A 19,537-nucleotide genomic window follows, 5' to 3' on the forward strand; every position below is an offset into this window, starting at 1 on the left:
GTATTTTGTTGGTTATTGCTTTGACATGCAAAATATAAAGGTTGTGAGAATAACAAAGTCTTTCATGTCTTTGGCCAGCTGAGATTTAGCATATGTCTTTTAAAATTGCCCCTCTCCTATCCACACATGTAAGTTTGCAAGCCAGGAAATAATAAAGAGGTAATTATTCATCTGAATATTTATACTTCTGCTGATATTATTGTTTTTATTTTTACTGAGCACAGCTTACTTTGGACCTGGCTAGTATTTGGAAACTCTCCATCCCAAAATATAATATCCAAAACAGGAAGCAGCTTTGACAGGCGCATGCAATACTATAGGCAAACACAAAACAACATTGTAAATGTTTGGCTCTGGACCAGCTTTGTATGTGGTGTGGAAACATTTGGTATTCTGCTTAAGATTTCTGCAAGGAAACATCTGTGAGATTCTGCCGTGGATAACACAAAATGTTTGGTCAATCTTTGTTCATCTAGAAAGGCACTGAGAAGGCTTCATTCAGTCCCAACTGCAAAGTGAAAATGAGTCTCATTATTCCAACATGAAAAGTGCAAGTACTGATAGCCTCAAACAGTGCTCTGCCGAGCAGTGGTGGCGTAGTGCCCGGGCAGTTAAAATGGGCAAGGACAATCCTGTTGTGTCCCTGCTGGACCACAGATCATGGTCATGAGGCAGATCTATATCTAACACATTTCCCTTCCATCTTCCAAGGACATTCTACAACTTTATGTCTTTTCTTTGTCTGCATCTTCAGTGGAGGACTCTTAACAAGCTGTAACGCTTTCACACTGATACGTCTACATAACATATTGTCTTAGCATCAGGTTTTTTTGGAGAGCTTATGGCAGAAAGTGCAGGGGTTAATCCGTGTTTGCTCCAGTGCAGTGTGTTTACACTAGTTGTTTGCACCAGTGCAATTACAGTATCAACAAAAGCCTTTAGCATGCAGGTGGCCTCGGTCTCATTTCCCAGCTCCAGTCACTGAACCATTTGCTGTAATGGTTTACCCTTTGCTGTAAAACAGTGAAGAAACTAGAATTCCATAGGATGGAATAGAAAGGTGTGTCCTAGCAGAAAAACACTGCCCTGGTGAGCAGAGACAGGTCATCTGAGGTAGCAGCCACAATGCTGAGCCAACAGACTGTCTTAGAGATAGGTCAGATGGACAAATGTGAGTGAATGTTGCCTATATTCAGAGAGGGCCAGGGATAAGCCAGCTATGTGCTAGGAACCAAAATGCTGGGAAACCAGCTGATATAGGTGCATGGCTCCTGGAACAGAACAGGCACATGTTGTGTCCCATTGAGTGTGGATCCCACTGAAGAATGCGGACATGGAGTAAAGAGCTGCTGTAGTGTTTTGGGCACATGGTCCATAATCTGAGCCTTTCTAGCTGAATCTCTGACTCCTGAGTCAGAGCCTTGTATTTTGATCTTAGTTAATATTATTATAACGTTAACCCCCATTCCACCTAATGGTAAAAGATTTAAGATCAATGTTACTGTGAAGGACTGGCCTCAGACAGGAGGAGAAGGAAAGAATCAAAAAGAATGAAAGTTCAGTCATCTGAGTACAGAAAGGGAGAAGTAAAAAGATGAAACAGCTCACCATGCTCACCATCTGGATACATAGTATATTTTAAAATGCAGTTTTAAATTATAGTAGGCTTACTGTCTTTTCATAGCCTGGAGGGATTTCTTCTCTTCCTCCAATCTGTACAACACAACTTTCTTCAGCTTCGCTGCGAACAGCTCAGCTCCTCTGTAGGACTGTTCATGAAACATTCCTCTGGGCAGCATGCAGCCATCCCTGCATTGCCACAAAGGAATAGACCATGGTAAAATAAACTAGCTGACTATGGTTATCAATTTGGTAGATCCAAGGACTGACATTACTGCCTACTCTTTGTAGGACTGGGAGAATTCACAATTACATCACTCCTAATGTTGGTAGTCTGGTAGCAAAAGTCTGGCCTAAGGTATTTGATTCTGCCAATAGAACAGAGCAGTAGAAGAACGAGAGAGTGAAGATCCAGTCTTACAGATCAACTCATGGTAAATCACTCAACAGAGTTGAGAAAAGATATCATTAAAGACATTACATTTACAGAAAGAAATCTCTTAGAAACAGGCAGCTTTACAGAAATATAGATCAACGGACAGGAGAGAAACTGTCTGAGAGAGACTTGGAGCATGAGTAGAAGGGCTGAGGATGTTCCCTAACAGTCCTTATAGAGCATGCAGGTTCTTTTCCTCTTTTAATCCCTGCTGTTTTCTGAGTGCACATATACACTTCTGATTGATTGATTGTGACAAAGTGCTTGACAAACCCTTCCTCTTTTCAGAATTACAGCAGCATTTCACAGCTTTCAAAACAAGCCCCAGTTTCTTTCCTTTTCTTTGACTGTTCTCTGGGTAAATAAAGTAGCCATGCAAATTATTTTCTAAAGCCAGACTTAATGTTTCTCTTGTTCTCATGGTAGAATTTTCAGCACTTAAAATACTAAATTCCTTATGCCAAACCCTGCTCCCCGAACTTCTCAGCAGTGGTACTGGCAAGATTTTTGCTGTGTGGCTATGTAAGTGCATCTTCACTGGGGCTAATTGTGGCCTTGATGTGGAAGGGCTTCTGTGATGCTTCGTGTTTCCTCCTTGTCGCATGGCCAGGAGCATGGGTTGCATCTCATGGTACTCATAGAGTGATAGGTATACAACTGTATTAACTTCCCTCCCTACCCAATAAACCAGTTCTTGACCTAGGGTGTTAGCAGCTATTTCTGAACTTCCTATTCATATTTTATTGTAGTACTGAGTTCTCAGAAAAATAGTAATTAGGTTTTTGGATCACTTTTTGTGGAGGAAGGAAGAAGGAGGAACAATATAAACACTGGGGAGATTCTCTTTCACTGTCCCTAGAAATCTGCATCCCTAACCAACACCATCTGGTTGTGGGTAGAATGAGGGATCTAGCTGCTCTCTGCCTTGCTAAGAACTGGCTTAAACTTTCTAAGTCCTGCATCCTGCAAGAATACCTGGAAGCTAAGATCTTGGTGACCTTCAGATCTGCCACCACATAGAGGTAATAGTAGCTTGTGAAGGTCCTTCACTGTACTAGCAGGGAAGTGAAGCATATTGCATCCCAGACTATTCCTGCTTCATTTTCAGGCAGTTCACATTTCCTGTCCTCAAGAACTGTTGGATGGGAGAAAATATCACAACAATTATTCAAATATTTTATTACACATTAAGACATTAATACAAGTATTGTCCAGTTTTCACGCAGAAAACAGCACAAACATGTGACTAGCACCTGGTGATTTGTGCAGATCTTAGAAACAGTCAGGCTCTGTAAAACATCAAAAAACAAAACTGCAGTGGATTTGGAGATTTCGTGGACAACTCCTTGCTTCATTCTTAAGGATCCTATCCAGAAGCACTCACTGGCTTCCTCCTGTTCTGTGGTCTCTATCGCCTGCCTTTGCACACTGTCAAGTAATACAGTGGACAAGTTACAGACACCAGGTGATTCCAGGCATTCCTTTGGAGAATCTAATACCTAATTCCAGTCAGTTCATCCAGCTGGAGAATCCACTATATGATCCGTGCTAAAGATCTTACACATTCCTGTGGTTCTGCACTTTGCCTGAACTGCTAATGGTACACAGTGTTCCCTTTGCTTTCTACAAGAGAAATGGACTGCTGTTAATTCCTCTGAAATAATATACTCGCCAACAATGTTGCCCCATAAGCCTCCTCTCTCCTTCCCAGTGTTCACTGTTACTTGCCAAAGTCATACCCTGGTACAGTGCAGAACACGCCAAAGGTCTGTATTAGCCAGCAGTGATTTCTCAGAAGCTTGTCAAGATAGATAGGCATATGCTCCGATCTGTTGGGAAGGAAGACAGCGTGGTTTGGTTCCAGTGTATCCATCCACCCATGCTCTAGTGCATCTCTACTTTCTGATCCAACCCAGTACGCTGGGCCAGTTGAATGAGCATTTGTCTTTGCTGTATGTGATTTCTCTGAAAGAAAAGGTTCTCGGAGAACACAGTGGTGAAAAGCAGGCAGCGGGTGGAAAGCAGGCAGGGGTGTGCAAAAGAATGCTATGCTCGCCACTTGCTGTAGGCAGACCACCCAGGCACAGGAACGGAGTCAAATTCCCCACTTCTTTTGGAAGACTTGATGGATTTTTCATGATCAAGAGGCTCTTTTTCAAAAAATATTTTGTTTTATAGGTGAATTTAGCTCTCATGCCAAGGGCATTCGTTTTTATCTGCAAAACAAATCCAGAGCAGACCATAACTCTTGACTGCTTCCCACCTCCTTGGGAAGACAAGTAATTCAGTTTTAGTGGCTTATGTAGTGCCTGAATTTAGTGCCTATCAATGTGAAGACTGCCACAGGAGCTTAACATTTGACTAGGAGATATTTAGGATAGCACTTGTTGTGAAAGAGCATGTGAACATCAGCACATTACTCCTGTGTCTTAGGTAGTGCTTCTGGGCATTAATACAATAATAACGAAGTGTAGATTTCCCCCTATTTTTGTGAAGTGCAAAAAGAAAATACATACAGACAAGAGATTCTTCATCTCTATTACTAAAATAATGTATGCAATCAAATAATCCCACAGCCTAAGAATATTCTTGACAGGCTTGAGTAGAAGACTGTTTCCAAAAAGTATAAAGTAGAAACAAGCTATCAGATAGCCCAGACAAAAGATGCTGATTCGAGTTGTCCCAGTGGTAAAAATCAGGCAGAGCACGAACAGTTGAACACAACCACCTTAACCATATCCAGATAGGACCTGCAGGAGAGAAACCATCGCAGAAAATGAAACTTCAGAGCATTACAGGGAACTCTGTCTATTGTCCTATGAGCCATACATTAAGATCAAAATTTGGATAATATATCTTTTGATGTAACATTGAGGATTCTTCAGCAACCCATTTTCTGATATTGTGGCTTCACATAATTAGATGGTGTTTTAAAAGCTATTTCCAAACTGTGTCAGACACAGGCACTGTATTGGATTGTTAATACTTGGACTGTTCTGGAAGAGGAGCAGTAACCCGGGTTTATTATTCAAAGGGAGAAAACTTATTAGATGGTAGAGCAAACTGTCAGGAGAAATGGGAGTGTCTCCTAATTTCTTCAGACTAAGGCTAGATGATGAAGATATGATTTAGTCAAACATAAGCTAATAACTCAAGTAAACTGCAGTCAATTCTTGATTATTCCAGAAAATGATGGAAAATGGGATACCCAGGATCAATGAAAAACATACAAACTCACAAAACATATGCAAAAGTAGCCTAAGAAACATATTATGAGAGAGTAATGGAAGAAAGAAAAGTCAGTACTAACATCTGCAGTGCAGAACAGCAATCTCAGTTAGTTCTGGCTGAGGTGGTAGTATTTGCAAATGCCTTTCTCTTCTGTAATCTCCTGAACCAATACCAAAAGATCCTGCATTTCCACCTGTTATAGCTCCTTGGCTCTTACCTGCAGTATATAAAGTTTGGCACAGGACTGTACTGGCTAAGGGCAGCCAGGTCTAAATCATGACTGATCTCCACGTTGTCTCCTGCCTGCTTTCTCACACAAGCTTTATTCTTGTTCTCAAATACTTGCCACTGGAGGGAGGCAGAAAGCAGAAATACAAAGTCATCTGGAAAGACAGAAGAGCCAGAAAAATTACAGCAGTCATAATGTAGCTTTAACTGTAGCATTGCACTAAGTGATTCATACTTACACAGGAGAAAGCTAGCATCAGGTCTCTTTTCAAAATCCAGCAGATGATAGAGCCATTTAATCAGATTGGAATGGATTGACCAGCGAGAGGTCCTCCATAGGTAATCTGTTAACAGAGGAGTTATTTATCTGGACATGTCTGGAGAGATATGCAGAGGCAATGTTGTTGCTGCCCACAAAAATGCACCTTCTCAGTGCTCTGACCTCAGTGGCAAGGAATGGGAGTGGCTACGTGAGTTGACTTCAGCCCTGGGAAAAGTCAACAGGAGACTTTCTAACAGGAGGTAGATGTTTACAGCTGCATACCATGTATGTGGTTCACTGCTTAGCAACTGGTGGTTTGGGGATATAATTGAAGAAGCTCATCAGGGTCTATTCCAAGATGATTTCTGATCTCATCATTAGTCAGCATTAGCAGAACTCTGCCAATTGCTAACCAAACTCTGAAATACTTCCCTCCCCCCTTTTTTTTTTCTTTGTTTTAGATGTTTCATTGCAGTGGCTGCCCTCTTCCACTCCCTCGGCTCTACAAGATGGTGTTAGAACCTGGCTTCTGAACTGCTCATGGGCAGGGAGAGGACATGGGAAGTCAGCTATGCCAGAGGAGGAACTCATTCCTGCTCTCTTCATTTTGCTGCATCCTTTAGAAAGGGATTGAGGGAGAAACCAAGTTGGGAGAAAACAAAAAACAAACAGGAGAATGATTTACAGCAGTGGTCACTGTTTTATTACATTTTGGGCTAGAAGTTCCCCAAAGGCACTGTGTGTCTTTTGCCTCTAGCAAAATGTGGGTGCAATGAGACCTTTTAATTGTGGCCATAAAGTTGTCAGGAGCATGAATACATTGTGTCGTAGATTCACTTTTGTATATGGGTTTTGGCCTGACCTGTTAGCAGTTGTCTTTTTTTGAGCAAAAATTCAGGAACTTTGATTTGCATAGCTATTTTCTACCAAGAGTTAATACCTCTTTAGACATGGTGCTTAGGATGCAGCAGAGAAAGAGATGGAGGCTGTTTGAAAGGGAACAAAGAGAAAGAGCATGTYTTCCAGAGCATGACTAGATTTTGGTGATTATTGTGGAGATTAAAGTTGATCACTGCTTTTCTGATTGTTGGGCAGATAATAAACAAGCCTTGAGAAAACAGCCTTAGTGACCTGAGGCTTGGAGAACTGTTTGCATCCACTTGTGGGTGAAATGGCCCTCACTAGCCTCCCACTGCTCTTGAAAGCGCATCCAATGAGAGTTTAATGATGCAAAGAACAGTAAGTGACACTATTGACTGGAATCCCACCTGCTGCTCTTGTTTTGCTGTGCAGGTGATCTCCTCTGGCAGAACTGGAAGGGGAGTAACCCTCCAGCCCTCCACTGTCATGCTTTGGCCAGTTCTTCCATAGATCTTTTCTGTGTTCTCCATTTTCCAGACCTAGAAACTGTACTGCACAAACCTTTGCAGAAAGCAGGAGGCAGACCAAGACACACCAAACACTGGAAGGCCATCACAGTGGCAAGGAAACAGCAGTATCTTGGCCAGACTTCAGCCACTGCTTTTCTTCTCTGGCTCCACAGCAGATAGATTATCCAACGTACGTGGAGCAATGCATAGAAATCCACACGGTGCTGTATAACATTAATGGCAGCAATGAGACACATCTGGAAGAACACAGCAATCCAAGTCAGAAAGAAGGCATGGCTTTGTAGATTACAATCTACTGTCATTTAGAAAATTATCCTGACTTGCCTTGCAGTCTCCTGACTGTAGCTGGAGAAAAGTTTTAAGAAAGACTTAAAAAAACAAACCACTCCTTCTGGAATAAGAGTGTCTATAGTTGGAGTTTACTTGTATAAGTACAGCGATGTAACTATACAGATAAAATTTTGCTGTATTAGTGAGGCCTGTGCTTATAGAAGTCATAAAGTAATGTTGTTCTTTAGGGAGTGAAGCATTAAGAGTAAAACTCTGTTTTTCTGTACAAGTGGGCAATAACCTGATAACTGATCAGAAACCCTGATGCCTCAATCCTCCTCTGACATGTCTTGTGGGAGGAAAAGGGGAAGGGAAGAAATGCAACCCCCAGAACCCATACCCAGAGCTGATATCTCTAGTACCATACTAGGGAAAGAGCAAGGGAAGAGAAGACAAATGTATGTTGCTGTTGTCGTGTATGCTTATAGCAGTAGAGAATTTGACTTCTGTTTAAATGAGTTTACTGTGGGCTTTTTAATGCCTCAGTGAACTGTTGCTGGTGCCTGCATTCCAAAAAGACTCCTTCTTTCCTCATATTTCCTCACCTCCAACCCAAATTTATAAAAACTGTAGCTGACAAAATATTTGRCACAGCTGAGTAACCCATCATCCAAGTGCTCCCAAGTAATGCTGTCAAATATGACCCCTGCCATTGGTGGCGTCAGCTGGTTTTGAACCCGGTAGAAAAACTGATGGCGATACACTGTCATCTCCATTGCTGTTAGCCCCAAAATAATAAGGTGATTCTGCAAGATCAGCGTGAAATGGTCTCAGATGTTAAGAAAACCTAAGTATGACACTAAGCAAGAATAACTCAGAAAGGTGAGAAGAGACAGTCAAAACTCACAGCATCTAAAATATTGCTCTGCACTTTTTTCTGTTAGGACACAGTACTGTGAATATTTACAGCTCTCTCTAGATGTTTGTAGGAATAGGAGTACGGTGAGAATGGAATGACCCGTAGTCCATTTCTAGCCTGGAACACTCCAATGTCATGATGTGGGAAAGATTCTCCTCATAGCTCCGCAGTAATGACAGTAATGGGTTTGGGCCACTGGTAATTTCAAGGGATAATGTTTCTGGAGTTATCTAACTCCAGATCCTAGCGGGAGGGGGCCTGAAGCAAAGTCAGAAAAAGACTAAGAACGAAGATAGCTGAGAAAATATTACTTGTTTCATAAATCTCCTCTCTCCCATTTACTATCACAAAGATCTAAACAGGATTTTTATTTTAAAGAAATCTTTATACCCATGTTTATCCTCGTTAAAGCCATGCAAATAATGGTTTATTTAGCCTACTGTCTGAATCACAAATCTTTTAATGGTTTCTAGCCAACATTAAAGTTCCGGCTCTCTTTAAAAGAGAAAAGCAAACAAAATAAAAGAATGAAATTTCCTGCAACTGTGTTTAAAAAAAAAAAGTCAATTCAAATTGTGCTAAGTTGCGAGTACTTCCTTCTCTTTGTAAACATTGAAGCCTGATATGCCAGCAGAGCTTTGTACTACTTGAAACTCTTCTATTTTTCCAGCAATCATTTAATTATTAAAATAAGGCTCCTACCTTGAGGCAGGGTAAAACACTGTCACCACACTTCCGGAGCCCTCCCCACCGGTTCACAGGATCAACAGGAGCACCGTGTAACGCAGATCTCTGCAGCAGCTCGCCCAGGCTGCTGTGATGGTACGTCATGTTTTGGTAAAGCCCCTACAGAGATAAGGACAGACCAAGCCTGAATTCCACTTTCAGGAACAAACTCCTCCAATACAGGAGGTATGCACAAATTCCAGTAGTTCTGTGAGATTTCAAGTGTTTGTACCAATTTATCACACACATTTGAACAGGTCCTCTGCTAGGCAGGAATTTTCTTCTTTTTTTTTCCCCCCCTGAGTAAGGCCATTCCAAGGGTGCTTGGTGTTTTCTTGAGCAACACTGTCAAAGCTCTCCTCCATAAGCTACCTGACACTATACTCTTACGAAAAGCTCCCTTTTTATGCTAAGTCAGTAATGAATGCTTGATATAGAAAATGAAGCCAGGCCCCATGTCTTCTGTGCTTGCTTTGCTGTTTCATTCATCACCTCAACCGTGTTATTTATTCATGGCTCCAGCTGTCTGACTTTGAAGCTCTGGTTATAATCAGATATCTGTCCTGYGTCTGTCACTATGACAGGGTGGCTGCCACTTTAGGACTTGCAGGGCTTAGAGACCCAGTGTAAGCCCTGTTCCATGATGATGTACTTTTAAGATTTTAGGAGCAAATGAGGATCAAGAAATAAGTGGAGCCCGTCTGGGAAGAAAGCTGTGAAAGATGGTAATGCTTTRGAGCARAGAAAGGAATCATTTCAGGGAGAGGGAAGGCACACTCTCTCCCCTGCAACCAGGATAAATGCTGGGAGCACGGTGGTAGATACTGGTGCGACAAGGCAGCAGGTTGCCTGAGACTTTGCCAGGTCTGGAGAAGGCTGAATAAGTTGAGCACCTGACACAGGAGATGTGCTGGGGTGGAGTGAAGTGGCAGAGGCTGGGAGCCAGGTGAAGTGCTATTAATGGTGAGCTTATCAGCCAGGTGGTGCTGGGTTGCAGGAGAGGAATGATGCTGGTGGAACTAACTGGAGATGTGAGGTAGTGTCTGTTTGGAGATTTTGCTTTCTCTTTTCTCTYTTTTACTTAAAGGTCACAAGTTATCTCATGGATCTTTGTATGTTTAAAAAAAAAAAATCCTAAAAATGAGTTACGCTTCTAAAATGAAGGTAGCAGAGTGTAGCAGAACCAGAGAGTGCAGTCTCCGCCTCTTGTAGTTTGAGATGTTTTATAGGAAGCAAGTTTTAAAAGATTTTTCACTTGTTTCTTCAGCATACTGTTCTTTTATCTACTACAAACTTACTTACAACAATCTTAGTAGGAAAGTTTGCCTTTGAGAGCTTTACCTGTCTGCTTAATCTTGTCCTGGTATAAGTTATTCAAGAAAATGCTGAATATGGAGAAAAATGCTATTTATTTGCAGGATGTTAAATGTTGGATGAATGTAAAGCATTGTTTATGGTAATGATAGTTGCAGCTATGATGGTTTTATTTATTTATACTTATGTTYGTCATCAGAAAAAAGTGAAACTTTTACATAGGATAGAACTTAAGGTTAACTAAGACTAGAGAAAAAAATTACCCCAAAAATCCAGGGACTAGTAACTTGCAGTTATGTTACTGCCTTTCTGCACGTCACAGTGGAAAGCCTGTGTGTCAGGCAGGTGTGCAACCGCAGGGTTTTAAGCAACCCAAGAAAAGTAGCCCATGTCTCATCATCAGTTACTGTCTTTCATTATTGTGGATTGCTGTTATCTGATGCATAATTTCCTAATTCTGTAGTACTAAAGGCCTTGATCCTGAAAATATTTGTGTCTGGGACTAACCATGTGTGATTAGTTAAAGTATAAAAGCCGAGTATATTCACAGTCCTTGAAGTCCATCTGAGTGACTAAAAACCTCACCTCTGTGCAGTTTGAGGCATAACCCTGTGGTTTGACAAACTTCAGTTGATATATTATTTTGCAGATGACCACAACACAAGACCAAATGGTGCAAAGCCTTGATGTGTGAGGAGGGAGCCTGGGTAGAGCAAACACCCAGAGGATGAAAAAAGGATAATTCATCAAGGAGACCTAAAATCACTGTAGACAGAAAGTCTAAATTTCTAGCAAAATTTAGTCTTTTTGCACCCTTCCTGCCCTCCTCCCCTTTTGTATGGAATAAACATTTAGGTCATTAGACAAAACAAGACTTCTGAGATTTAAAGGGAATTAGCTGATACCACTGGGCAGAAAGTGCAATATTTTTCATGAGAATTGGGGGGGAAAAAAAAGTCATGAAGTTTATGATTGGGGGAAGGTAGAGAATGATAGAACCTCTGCTTCTTTGTAATATGCTTTCTTTGTGCTTTGGAAGACCAGGTAGTGGTCCCAAACCTGAATATGACTTGTTATGGTTACTGATCTAGGCATGATTTTGGCCTGTCATAGTGCCAGGAAAGAAGCTTATAWGAAAAAATCATTACTGACCTCTTGAAGAGTGATCCAGACAACCCAAGCAGAGACAACTTTAAGGAAGTGCAGTTCTAAGAGTCTGCATGCTAATATCTGAGTCTCATGAACAAGTTTCAGAAAATTCAGGAGAAGAAAAGCCAACTTGTTGATGACTAGTGTCTATCCTTAGAGTATTTTGGTAAGAGATTCCAGCTTTAATTTAACAAGACCAAATGCTTGGCTGTATCTCTAAAGAGAAAGTCAGAAAACCACAACAGGATCAACTTGTGTTGTTTCCTTACTGTTCTCAGTCACTATCACTTCTTGGGGTGGGTCTTGTTTATCCTTCGYATGTCTCTCAATCATATGTTGCCTTAAGCAACAGCCAGAATGTGAATGCATAAAGGATCTGCAATTAMACCACATTTGCACCTTATTTTTTCTGCAGAACTCATAAAGGAATACCAGTGATGCCTTTCCCCTTTTGCTAGAGATTTAGATCCTCACAAACTACCTAAATAAGTCAAAAAAGTAGCACRCTTTAAAGAGGTTTGTCACAGTGGCTATATCTTATATACAAGTAAATTAGAGAGTTCAGGTTGCAAAGACTTTGGGGGCAAGAATTGCTTTGTGTCAGTACAGCATGGAACGATGTGAGGTCTGTGCACTGTCAGAAAACAAGGTGAGAAGACTAGTTGCTGTGCTTCTCTTCAGTAATAACAACTACTTCCTTTTATTTCTGACAGCTGATTAATTTAGCATAGGAAGAAGAAAGTTTAAGCTGGCTGTATAACACCATCTCCTCCAAACTCCCCACGTCCTGCATTGAAATGTCYTTGACAAATCAAATGCTAAGTGCTTCAAGCACTGCAGTTCTCTTGTTCAAATTCCAGGACTAGCCATTCGCCACTCTGCGCTCTCCTACAAAGCCAGATTCTTGTACTACAATAACCTGATAGGCCTGGAACAAACTCCCAGGTTTTAGCACTGAGAGCTGGACTTTGCAAATGGCCTGCCCTCGGAGGTTGAGAACGTACAAGCCGTACTGCAGGCGTATTTCATGAATGCCTTAGCCAGCTCATTTCTTTTTGTCCCTCTTACCATTCCTAACATGAGGGTGGATATTGCAGTCTGAGGGAGAGTATGATACAGTAAAAGAATAAAAATACATTTTTCATTCTCTGAAGACCTGCACTCCAACTTGCCTAAAAAGGGGGTGAGAAATCAAGGAATTATTACCTTCACACCAAGATGCGTGCATGGCAAGGAGTATGGTTTTAAATCAAAACCAATGAGAACCAGTTGTGGGATTGCAGGGAAGAGTTCCTCTACGGAGATGTTCAGCCCTACAAAGAAGCTGAGGACAAGCAGGATGTTCCCATAAACAGCAAGGAATGGAGAACTATGCAAGGCATAATGTCTCTGGTCACRAACCATCCAAACGATGCAGGACAAAATCAGCAGAGCAAAAGTCAAACAGCTGTTATGAGTGATGCTCCAAACCTGCAAGACAACACAAACACCCAGTGGAAGAAATGCTGCTGTTTAAATTTTGGTAGCACTCAAAATCAGACATATCAGAAAAGTTATGCACTACGTTATCCCCTTTGATTCCCTATGAGAAGCAAAATTAGGGTTTTATCAGCTCCAAAGTGAAAACCTTGTGTGTCTGTACTAAACAACGGGGCTTGCAAAAGTGTGATGTGGCACCTCGGGAAGGAAGGAAGCGGAATAGTCTCTTAGGCAACGAGTGGCCAGCACCTTTTCAGACCTCAGTTTCTCAGTCCCTCTGGCCATGGTCTTCTGGGCACTTACAGAGCTTGCATACTTCAGTAGGAAGCGGATGTGACACTGGAATGTGTCTTAAGGTTACCTGCAAACTTTGTAYAAATTTTGCAAAGCCAGGGTGTTAAAAAATCAGTTTAGATAGATAGGTTTAATTGACCAAATGAGCATGTTTTATTTGTRTGCTCTTAATCATCATAAAGTTCTTGCACGCTGACAGCAGAGTGGAGTTTTATTTTTAGAGCTTGTTCTGATACTGAAAYTTCCTATTTCAATCATTTATTGCTTAGCAATAGTCAAAAAATGAACATATATGGCACCTGCCATTAAACCACATGGATACTTCCCTTCCTGCCTGGGGGTGGGGGGGGCGGGGCGGGAGAAAAACTTAAGAAAGAACAGTTTGTTTGCTCATATTGGTAATACTAAGGGAAGTAAGTCCTTTTTATAGCATTTATATGGCTGATCAGGACTGACCCACAAATGTATTAGTCCTTTTGAAATTTCAGTGCCATATATGCAACGTTCAGCTGGAGAGTACAGACCAGGAAGCTTTGCTATAAAAGAAGAAGAATCCTGTTTCTTTACAAGAGTTTTACAGTCTAGGAAATTTATTTTCCTTTCTTTYCCACTCCAAATGATGAAGAGGCCCAGCTCTATGCCAAGCTCCCTGATGAGGTTAATGAAATCTGGAAAACAATATGAATACATACAGTTGCAGCAGTCTTGCCAGCATGGCAGTCGGGGCACTGACATGGCTCTGACTCYGAACAAACTGCGCTGGTGCAGCCGGACAGCCGGTATCATTCCCATCACCCTTCGCGTTTGCAGGACACRTGTTGTCCTCTGCAAGAAATATAAAGCTTATATCCATCAGTGAACATGGTTATGGTGCCTGCTGTGAGTGTCTCACCAGTGCCAGCAATCCTCATATGGTGAACTGAACTGTGTGACGTGGTGGCTCCCCATCCCAGGGACTTGGCTTGTTATCCCAGGCAACCTGTCTTCATGTCCCTGTGTGCCCCAAGGCTGTGAATTTACACAGCCACCTTCCTTTTTGTAAAAGGTGTCTGAACCTCCCCAAATACTACACGGGGAACATCCCCTCATCAGTGCAACCAGTGTTGAAGGCCCATAGTGAAAGTCTTGTTTTACAAAAGCAAATAAGGCGCTCTTGTGCGGTGAGAAATACTTTGCATCAAATCCTGCTCGTTGACATGGCTTGACTCTGCTCTCCCCCTGAATGCTGGATTTGGCAACTCCTTCAAAGTGATCTTATTTGCCCAATAACCTGGCACTCCTACTGCCATAGGTGCAAGATGAACATGGTCTATCTTTGCAGTTCCTTTTTTTTTTTTTTCCTAGAAAAGATATTCTGAAAAGAGCTATTTTAGTTTTATTTTTGGTACTGCACCCTTTGATGGAACTAAGTGGCAACAGTGCATTGGGCTGTGTCGCACTTAGTCATGTAATTATCGCTCTAGGAGTATTTTACCCAATAAAGAAGGGCTGTGTCCTTCACAGATGTTGGCAGGAACTTTGCAGGAAATGCTGTGTTCACACTGTAAAAGGGGTATGTCCTGCCAGCTTCCACTTGAGAAATAACCTGCCTAAAAATAAAATACAAAAATATTGTAGGTGCAGCCTTGTCTTCCTACAGAGGTTGTCTAGTGCAGCAGTATAAGAAGCTGGAACTGCTTTCTAATGACTCATAGTTCCTGCATGTTGACACGGCGATGGAGATGTTAGCTTTCTGAATATTGGATTTTTTAATAAGAAACTTAAATGGGGAGAGGGGCAAAGCAGGAAAGGAGAAACAATAGCTCTCAATTTCTCTGCATACATTTGTGTAGATAAGAAACAAAACTAATCTACCTTATTCTCTTCAGTCTTGGTCATCCATAGCATGTTATTCTCCTGCAGACTTCTGTTCCCTGCTGGTGGCAATGGGATTTCTGCCCTACGCTCCTGCATTAAGTATCACRCCAGGATATCATATACCCAGCGTGCAACTACACACCATCCAGTGCTGATGTTACTAGCTGAGAGTAATAACAGAGTATCAGCAAAACCTCTAAAATTTTTTTCCCAGTAACAGAGTCCATTTGTAAACCAGAAAAGCAGAGACATGTTTTTGAACACCCTGGACCTAAGACTGGAGAGATGGATCTGTACAGAATTTCCTGTTACTGATTCCTCATGTGGAGCAATTCTGTAGAAAGAAGAAGAAACTCCTTTCTTTCTGATTGTCTCTTTTATGTGACCGTATTTGCTATACCACTTGTTCTGCCTTGCACCCTCTGCCYTTTCACCCATTTGTTACCTTTGAATTTCATGTCCTCTGCTGTAGCAATGTGACCAAAGTATAATATAGTGCAAGCAGTATGATGGGATTTAAAAACACAGGCCAGGTTAATCCAGGATGAACCTGCAGTTTCCATGACTCTGTGATGCTTGTGTTGATGAGTGCCGTCATCCCAAAGAGCCTGGAGAAGTGGAAGAGAAACAGCAAAGGTGCTAAAAATCTTGTTTTCTAAAATAGTAGCAAAGAAATGCTAAGAGTTCAACCCATGAAAATCATCGCCCACCAGCTACTCTGCACGATCACCCACTTAGTAATTATTGTGAAAYGAAGTTGGTACAAGCTGCCAGAATAGCGTTAGGGTCCTGACTCGTGATGGGTGGATGGAAACTGGGCCTCCTGCAGCAAAGCTTAGGCCCTTTGAAATCGGTGGAGAAACAGCCGCTGACCTCAGCAAGTCCAGGTTCTTCTGGAGCTGTYCTGCCACAGTGCTCCACATCGCCTTGGATAAGCTGTTAAACTTCGGCTTTGCAATATGTAAATTGGGAAGAATAAACAGGAGAGGGGTTGAGGTTTGAATAAAGTTTGTCAAGTGCTCTGAAATTCTCCACTAAAAATTGCAAAGAGGGTGCGAAAGAACATACGTGCTACACCTTAGAAAGCACATCGTCCCATAGAGCTTTCTTCAAGTATTTCTTCCAAATATTGACATTTCACTTCTATTTATATTGCCTTGGTGATAAGATAACATGTGAGTTTCAATCCATTCTGAAAGCACTTTACTTTAAATATTTCCCTGCACAGCAGATGATGTCTTTACCTTGCACAGATGTCATCAGGAGGAATGAGGCTCTGGAAATATGGTAACTAGTACAGGTAAAGGGCAGAAAGGTGCCCTGCATTGAATGTAGCTATCATCACACACATGCTGCTGAAGTTGACCAAGGTAATGCTACGATGACAAGCCCAGCRGGAGCGCAAGCCCAAGAAGGTAAGAAAATAGATTGCAGATGTTGCAGAAGGCAAGATTATACGTAGGGGAAAAGCAGTCARTGAAATAGATTCTGTTCCACAGCAAGCAACACGCAGGCACTTGGATTACCCTCAACCAATGATGTAAAAATTGCAGACCAGGCACTCAGCAGAACARCATCTCACTGACAGATATTAACTCAAAGTAACGAGAATATAAGCAGATATTAACTTCTACCCCCTAGGTAACCTACAAAAATGAAAGGAAATTTTTGAAATCCTCACAGTTCTCTGGACAACAGATCTGCACTAAAGAAATATGCTTTTTCAATTGCACAGCAGCTGGATTATCTGAAACTCCCCATCAGACAGGTTGGGTGACTAGAACAGCTATTTCAAGAGCTATCTGTGAATTGAGAAAGAAATTCTGCCTTGTATGTACTACGAGTTTGCAACAATATTTGACGTGACAACAGTAACAGGGTCATAGCAAATAACAAACAAGAATAACAGGGCAGTTAAGATCTGTTTTGTTTTGTTTTGTTTTGTTTTCTGGACTGAGGCCCAGGCCTTTGAGACCTCTTCTTTAAAGCCTTACCTCAAGTGTAACAGCAGAGTTCCTACCACTTTTGCAGCACTGGTCCAAACAGCCTCAAATAGGATTTTCAACCCTGCCAGGAAGACAGTGATCTTCTGCACGACATGGGGTTTTCTCTCGCTTGTTTCTCTTCCCAGATCATCCTCAGTTGAGCAGTCAGACTCCATTCCATTGCTATCTCCTCCTTCCACATCGGAGTCCTTTAAAAAGCGGGAGCCAAACATCAGCATGAAGAGTAAAATGAAAACCAAGCGATTTCATCAGCGCTCAAACTGTCTTTAATGCACTTTCTCACGAGGGGAAATGTGTTCCAGTCTGGATACAGTGATGTGCAGAACAGGACACAAGAATCTACTGAAAAGTAAGTCAAGGTACATCTAAGTCTCTAAACACTGTGTTGTATATTTACAGCTGGAGTGTGAGAAGCTTTTCTGGGAGATCACTTAGGCTATACAGTGAACCAGAGAAAGCAAAACTTCTCTGTGGACTGTTTATTTGGCTCCTGTATAYGCTGCCAACAAATTTTACCCCAGCTGCCTGACTTTTTGATATTTGTCGGCATTTTAATTCAGGTAATGGAGTATTGCATGTACCTCTTCATCGTTCTCCTCCTCCTCCTCCTCCTCTTGTTCCTGGTCTTCAGAATAAGTCTGTGTTTTGGGAACAGGAGGCTTCATCAGTTTTTTACAAATTCTTGTAACTGTGATGCTACTAAGAAACATTCCAACATCAGGAATCAGTAGGAGGAAGATATTCCCAGCATCGACCTCGCTGAGCCTGCAGAGCAGGAAGCAGTGCTTTAAAAAACTACAGCTTCATTTTTTCCATATAACCTTTTGAAAAATTAAACTGAAATCTCTCTTCCTCCTACCACCCAGAAATGTAACTGTGCAGTAACAGAGAAAAAAAAGCACTAATGTGCTTTAAAATAAAGCAAATTACATCAGAATAACAGTAATCAATCATATGAGCTGGTATTATATTCAAACACTGAGTATAATTCTTAAGATGTGGCTTTAAAGATCAGATACATTGCAGAAGAAACAGAAACTTTGCACCTYTTAAGCTCCTGTGAAAGACTAGAGAAATTTAGTGCTTACCCTCAACCAATGATATAAAATACGGTTAAATATTAATTCATTTAGAGTGCTGAAGAAAGAATTGCTGATATTATTTTAAAATCATACACTGATTAAAAAAAAATCCAGAATGTCATTATATGCAGTGAGCTTAATGTTTGTCACTAAAAYGATGAGGTCAGTCTTTTGTCTCAAAAAATCCATTTAGTCTGTATTTTTGGCTCAGATAGCTTTAGGATAAGTATTGTTAAAGAACAGACTAACAAAGATAGCAAAGATGGATTACAAWTTTTTTTTCTTACCAATAGACTGGGGGTTCTATACTTAGAATGTTTAAAAAAAAAAAACAGTATTAGTTGCACTCAGTTTTATCTAAAGGGTTTGCTGGATCAGTCGTTACAAAAAACTAGCATTACTCTTAGTTCTCATTGTTATAGAATAGTTGACTCTACTGTAATAATACTTCAGAGCCACATCTGGCAATTGCATATTGCTATGTAAACATACAGTAAAGTTCCTCCAGTAAAACATTTATTACTTCTCTCAAGGAAAGATTCAAAGGTTTCTTTCAGAAGGATTATCATAATTCTTTGAGAGAAAAGATCAGATAGCCTCATGAATACAGCAATTTAATATCTTTTTTTTACAGCCAACACTGAATCTGTTTTGATTCATTTAATATACCATTTCTTTTTACTACATTTCAGTAGAGCCATGCTTTGGTATCCTACCTTACAATTCCAAAATGACAAAACCAGTTCTGCCAGCTGCAGTCTAGTAGATAGGAATGAGAGGATGTGTCTACGAACTGGTATGTCCCTGTTTTCAAATCCCTGAATACATGCTTAGCCTGTATTATGCCCCCCATTCCTGTTGTCGCGCTTTTGTAAGGGGAGCCTGCATATGATACATGCTGCTGTGTGGCATGCAAGCAGCAACACAAAAATGTTCCGTCCTTTCCCACCACTCAGTGAAGTTTGCCATTGGCATTAGTCAGAACAGTGTAAAACCCGCAAAGCTCTTACGGGTCCTTCAATGCTACAATAAAGAGGGTGACAGAAGTAGAATCTGCTTTGGTTCAAAGAGTTTCAAGAAACTTCTGAAGAACACGCTGATATTATCTGCACAGTCAAAATGATGCATGTATCTGTCTGCTTTAAAGGTCACTAGCAATTCTGGGATTTCAGTGGAACTGAAGTGTGTGTTTAAATACCCTGAATCAAATCATCACTGAAACAGCTTAGATAGTGATTAGAGATGTCACTGGACTGTGACATCTGGCCCCTGT

General features: G+C 41.2%; 1 protein-coding gene across 1 annotated transcript in view; it reads right to left on the reverse strand.

Annotated features, from left to right (window-relative positions):
- Nucleotides 1-19,117, reverse strand: part of LOC112961011 (piezo-type mechanosensitive ion channel component 2-like) — a 31,868-nt gene extending 12,751 nt beyond the window's left edge. The window contains 17 exon segments of the mRNA XM_026055805.1: nt 1,672-1,761; nt 3,032-3,191; nt 3,785-3,885; nt 4,577-4,769; nt 4,772-4,806; nt 5,505-5,670; nt 5,755-5,859; nt 7,200-7,404; nt 8,044-8,267; nt 9,086-9,156; nt 10,948-11,153; nt 11,550-11,693; nt 12,753-13,016; nt 14,794-14,908; nt 17,171-17,370; nt 17,764-17,947; nt 18,981-19,117. Coding sequence (XP_025911590.1) covers nt 1,672-1,761; nt 3,032-3,191; nt 3,785-3,885; nt 4,577-4,769; nt 4,772-4,806; nt 5,505-5,670; nt 5,755-5,859; nt 7,200-7,404; nt 8,044-8,267; nt 9,086-9,156; nt 10,948-11,153; nt 11,550-11,693; nt 12,753-13,016; nt 14,794-14,908; nt 17,171-17,370; nt 17,764-17,947; nt 18,981-19,117 — 2,600 coding nt within the window.
- Between the last annotated feature and the right edge of the window lie 420 nt (nt 19,118-19,537).

This window comes from Apteryx rowi, unplaced genomic scaffold (assembly GCF_003343035.1).
Source record: "Apteryx rowi isolate R43461 unplaced genomic scaffold, aptRow1 scaffold_0, whole genome shotgun sequence".
NCBI classification, from domain to species: Eukaryota; Metazoa; Chordata; class Aves; order Apterygiformes; family Apterygidae; genus Apteryx; species Apteryx rowi.